Source organism: Panicum virgatum, chromosome 9N (genome assembly GCF_016808335.1).
Source record: "Panicum virgatum strain AP13 chromosome 9N, P.virgatum_v5, whole genome shotgun sequence".
In the NCBI taxonomy this organism is placed as follows: domain Eukaryota; kingdom Viridiplantae; phylum Streptophyta; class Magnoliopsida; order Poales; family Poaceae; genus Panicum; species Panicum virgatum.
The window spans coordinates 56,146,139-56,151,678 of NC_053153.1; the positions used below are offsets into that span (position 1 = coordinate 56,146,139).

The following is a 5,540-nucleotide window of genomic DNA, read 5'->3' on the forward strand; positions in this document are numbered from 1 at the left end:
TAAAAGTGGGCTATTTAGCTTTGGCAAGACTAAAAAAAGGCAAGTTACTATGTGAGTTTGTTTGGGTGTAAGGAAGGAATGATACCCTTTAAATACTTGGGGTATTCCTATGAGCCATAGGAAAATTTCTAGAAAAGATTGGGGTGACATTGAGGAAAGATTTCAGAAAAAGTTAAGTAGCTGGAAGGGCAATATCTTTTTGGGGGAGATTGGTGCCGATTAATTCAGTCCTCTTAAGCCTACCAATATATTTAATGTCCTTTTTAAAATTATCTAAAGGTGTATTGAAAAATTGGAGTACTACAGATCAAGGTTTTTCTGGCAATGTGATGGTCACAAGAAGAAGTACAGACTTACTGAATGGAGTATACTAAGTACTCCAAAAAGTATTGGAGGTTTGGGGATTTTAGATCTGGGAGTGTAGAATAGATGTTTGTCAAGCAAGTGGTTATTTAAGCTCTTAAATGAGGAGGGTTATGGCAAGACATACTCAGGAAAAAATACCTACAAAACAAGACTCTGTCTCAGGTTGAGAAGAAGAGGGGAGATTCACAATTCTGGATGGGTTTAATGGAAGTTAAGGATCATTTCCTTGTAAGGGGTCGATTCTTGATCCACAGTGGCCATCAGGTGTCCTTTTGGGAAGATTTATCCATGGACGACAAACCTTTTAAGGTGCATTTCCCATCACATTATAACCCCAATGATGAATTTATAATCCACCGTAATTTCCAAAAGTCATGGTTGGCCGGCGCACTCGCAGCCTTCTCCTTCCCTTCCCTTTCTCCTTCCCCCTTCCCCCTTTTCTCTTCCTCGGCGGATCTTGGCCGGCGCGCTCGAGCGGCTGCGGGGGGCAGCGACCGCTGTGTTGATAGGGGGTGGTTACCGGCACGGCGGCGGGGTACCGTGACGCGGCGGGGAGGCGCGGTGGCAGCGGAGATGCGTGGCGGCGGCGGAGTGGTGCGACCCCGGCGGGCAGCGCGATGAGGGCTGTTGGCGGGGAGGCCCGCCGCTGGCATTTCCGGCAGTTTTTGTTCTTTTTTTTATTCAAAATTTTTACCTGAGATTTTTTTTATTTTTGGATGTAAAAAATTTTCTCTTGAAAAATTTTCAATTTATTTCGTAAAACTTTCTCTTTCAATTTTTTTCTTGTTAATTTTTTCTATCTCTCCAAATTTTTTCTTGGAAAATTTTCTATCTGTTCAAATTTTTCCTTGATTTTTTTCTCTCTCTAATTTTTTTATTAATTTTTTTCTAAACCTTTTTTATCAGAACTAAAAATGGAAAAAATAATGGTCTGAAGATCGACGTAGGGAATCCCTCCTTACGGTCGACTGTAAACTAGCGGTGCCCCTTTGTAACCTGGTCAAAAATAAAGGAGCAATGGTGGCTCATGTTTTGAGCACCTCTCCTCTCAATGTAACTTTGAGAAGGGTATTAGTGGGGGATAACAGGGATAAATGGCTGAGGTTAGTCGATTCTATATACTGCAGGTGCAGTTAGATGACCAAAAGGATTGTTTTAGCTGGTCCCTTAGTAATAAAACTTTCTCTGTACAATCTATGTATAAGGACATAATGAAAGATGATGGAGTTCCCCAACAATGCATCACTTGGAAAGTGAAACTTCCACTAAAGATTAAAATCTTTCTTTGGTACCTAAACAAAGGTGTCATCTTAACCAAGGATAACCTTATCAAGAGACAACGGAAGGGAAACACTAGCTGCAGTTTTTGTGATACAAATGAGACTATTCAACACCTGTTTTTTGATTGCCATATGGCAAGAATGGTGTGGAATGCTGTCAGCATCACCTTTGGTTTCCCCCCACCAATGAACACTAATTCTCTTTTTAGTTCTTGGTTAAAAAGCTTCCCTTTTAGACTAAGGAATCAAATTTTGATTCGGGCAGCAGCTATCAGCTAGGCTTTGTGGTTAAGCTGAAATGACGCTGTGTTTGAGAAATTAAAACCTAACTCATGTTTGCAGGTAATCTTTAGAGCAACACACTGGATTAGGAGTTGGGCGATCCTCCTCTCTAAAGAAGAAGAGAAAGAAGCTCTAAAAGGGTCTGTCAAAATTTGGAAGTCAATGCTATGGATTTCTACAAGAATGTGGGCTGGAATAACTTGAAGCGGATCAAGAATTAGTTCTTTTTTCTAGCTGTTTGTCCAGTATCTCAGGGCAAGCTCTTTTTCTTTGTCTCGGTGATGGATTTCAGATCCTTTTGAACGGTGTGTTTACAGCCTATGTGCTGTGCTTTTGTTTTAACCTTTTCCCTTGGCTGTAAGCCTACAAAACCTTGTACGCGGAGACCGGATTTTTATCCTCTATCTAAAAAAGTTGTATTCTGTGGTCGTACAAGCACATATATATATACATCAATTTAGCTTATTCCTTACACAAATTATATAATTGGAGTCGCAAATACATCCACCAGCAACAATGTATCATTTGCAATCATATCTGAAAACTATAGGACCATAATTTTCCCCAACCCAACAGGAATCACGCCCGCCGCCGTCGCCATGCCGGTTCAGTTAGTTTTTCGAAGCCGGCCGAGCGGCATTCTTCGCTATCAGATACTTGGCGTGCTCGACCACCCTGTCGACATCAGGCAGGACCGCCTTGGCCACGTCCAGCTCGCTGAAGCGCTCCATCCACGCAGCCAGGAGCGGCGTCTTGGCGGCGTCGAAGAGCTTGGCACCAAAGAGCGCATCGCTCGCCTTGGCGTACGAGACTGCACCACCCAGAACAACGTCCACGTACCCGACGTCGCCGCCGCCGAAGAAGCACTTCCCCTTGGAGCACTCCTTGAGGCCTCCCTCCAGAACGTCCACTGCTGCGGCCATCTGCTTCATCGCATCGTCCCTCTCCTCCTCGGTCTTAGCCCTGAACAGCCGATCCCATGGCGCCACCAGCTGCGTGCGCGCATGTTGTCATCTTGTCAGCATGTAAATTCTGGAGCTATTTAGAGATTCAGAGCAGAGAAGAGCTGGGGGATGTTTGGGATTAAGAGGTGAAATACCTTCTCTTCAATGTAGGCTGCCCAGAAGCGAGCAACGGCGCGATCATGGGGATCAATTGGGAGGAGGGATGGGCCAGCGCCGACGAAGGTCTCGTCGATGTACTGCACGATAATCTGCGATTCACAGATGGGCTTACCGTTGTGGATCAGTACCGGAACCGCCTTGTGCACCGGGTTAGAGCTGAGGAGCAGCTCGCTCTTGTTGCGGAGATCCTCCTCGATGCTCTCGTAGCTAAGACCCTTGAGGTGGAGAGCAAGCTTCACCCTTGTGACGAACGGGCTCGCCCACTGCCCGACCAGCTTCAGGTCGTCGTTTCCTCCGGCCATCTCTTGCTGTGGAAGCTTCTGCAATGGTCCTGTTCCTACTTCCTACGCGTGCTCCTGAGAAACTTTTCGTAGCTTCACAGGCGTGTTGGATTTAATTCTTTATGTTGGGTTGTGGTGGTTTGGTCTATGAAGACATACAGTTCGTCATACATGATGCCTACTGTTTGTAATTGTTTATACAGAACTGATGGTTGTGGAGGCGTTGAAAGTAAACAAATTCAGGATAAGATAGGCGGGCATTGACTGAATTTTTCAATATTGATTACTCTCGACTTCTCGAGACCTTATCTTCATTCCCTGCCTCGTGCCGCTCAGCGGTAGTTCAAGTCTGTAAAGCTTAATTATGGAAAAAAAGGCTGTCAAGCTTTTGATTTGAAAGTTTTTTAAATAATTTTAAAATCACAAACCTATTGGACAATCACATTAACTCATTCTTTGAAAGTGAAGCAGTTTGTCTTAAATGTTTTCAGCATTTTAATATTGCTAATTGGAGGCTCCTTTTAAGCCTCAAACGTGAAACCACCTAAAATCCTAGGTGGACACTAAAAAAAGAGAAGTCTTAGAGATTCTCACAAAACTCATAAACATCTGACTGTTAATCCGACAACTCTAATCATAATAGTAATTGGGTTTGTTATCTTTCATAATAAATTAAAACCAAAATAACCTCCTATACATGTATCAAATTACCCACTTCTATCATTATAATAAAAACCCAAAGGAACCCTAATATTCATCTAAATTACCCACCTATAGCATTATAAATATAATGCAAATAAATAATCCCCTAAATTTGCGTATAAGTTATCCAATTATGTTATTATTAAAAGTTAAAGTAACCCCTAAATCTGAATCTAAGTTATAATAAAATAGTTAAGTGCACCAATGTAAATTATTATCTCTATGATTATTAATATATTATTTTGTAGAAAAATACTATCCATGATATATGTGTTACCATGTATTCATGTATAATAGAAGAGATAATAATACCAATTCCCAAACAAATGATTTAATTAAATATATATCAAATAGACATGGAGGTGTGATGTAAAATGAAATCTATTGCAATACTAAATATGTATTTTAGAGTATGTGTTAGAATAATTAATAGATGAAAGAGGGTGTGATATATATAATTATAATTATTAGTTATAAGTTTTATTTTTATATAAATTCTAATTAGCTCGTCAGGTTGGTAGGCTAATTTATCATAAATAAAGAAGGGATATAGAAGAACTTCGAATGGATTCCAAAAGGTGCATGTACATGTTCCCATATCTGAATGATTGTTTAGTCTACAACCTTCAGACTTTAGATCCCATCTCAAAGCTAGAACCGAGCTTTGAAAAGTTGACGGTTTAATTTTGGAAGGTACTTCTACCAATCAAATGAAATATAAAAGGAAGGAGAAACTAGTTGCAAGACAGTACAAAGGAAAGATTGCAAACCCTTTGATGAAGCCCTGAACCAAATCTGCACTATGCAAGCACAAGATCTTATATCTTACCCCTCCATCCAAAGAAAACAAGTCACTTTAGGATTCAAAATTTGTCCCAAAAAACATGTCATCTTACTCTATTTATAAAGTACATATGCATGCAAAAATTAGTTAGTACCAAATTTGGATAATATATAGAGGTAAGCATGGTCATTATATCTTTTTTGTTAAGTTGTCCTATAATTTCTAGGATACTTTTTTTTGGGGGGATGGTGGGAGCATTCCCTTTTTTTTTGAGAAGGAAAATGTATTGACCTTAGCGCATTATACCGGTCCTTTCACAAACAGGACTCTAAAAAAAGGAAAATTACAAAGAAGTCCAAAGATCCTGTTCATCAGCCTTCAGAGATCCGTTCGTCACCGCCGCCAAAGCCGCTTCCCAATCGTCGTCGGGCACCAGAGCCAATCTCCACAAGGTGGAGGCCGCAGAGGAGGGCTTACTTCTAGGCGAATCAGCCGAGTACACTGCCTCCCAGGCGCATCGGTCAACTCCCGTACCCACGACGCATCCTTCGATTCCACCGCCGGCAACCCGAGCAAAGCTCAGATTTTCACCAAAGATCATCTTCCTCGAGATTAACAGGGTCAACAACATCATCACCTGAAGAAGACGACGATGCGCCGGCCCTCGACTCCTGGACAGGTCTCCCCAGCATCTCAGTTGACGTCGGAGTAGATCGCCATC

The 5,540-nt window shown here is 41.7% G+C and overlaps 1 protein-coding gene across 1 annotated transcript; it reads right to left on the reverse strand.

The window, feature by feature from the left end:
* Window positions 1-2,350: 2,350 nt before the first annotated feature.
* LOC120693171 (probable glutathione S-transferase GSTU6) lies at window positions 2,351-3,543 on the reverse strand. Its single transcript, XM_039976588.1, has 2 exons — window positions 3,028-3,543; window positions 2,351-2,920 (listed from the first exon to the last, which is right to left on the reverse strand). The coding sequence occupies exons 1-2, from the start codon at window positions 3,352-3,354 to the stop codon at window positions 2,540-2,542; spliced, it is 708 nt and encodes a 235-aa protein (XP_039832522.1). The 5' UTR covers window positions 3,355-3,543; the 3' UTR covers window positions 2,351-2,539.
* Between the last annotated feature and the right edge of the window lie 1,997 nt (window positions 3,544-5,540).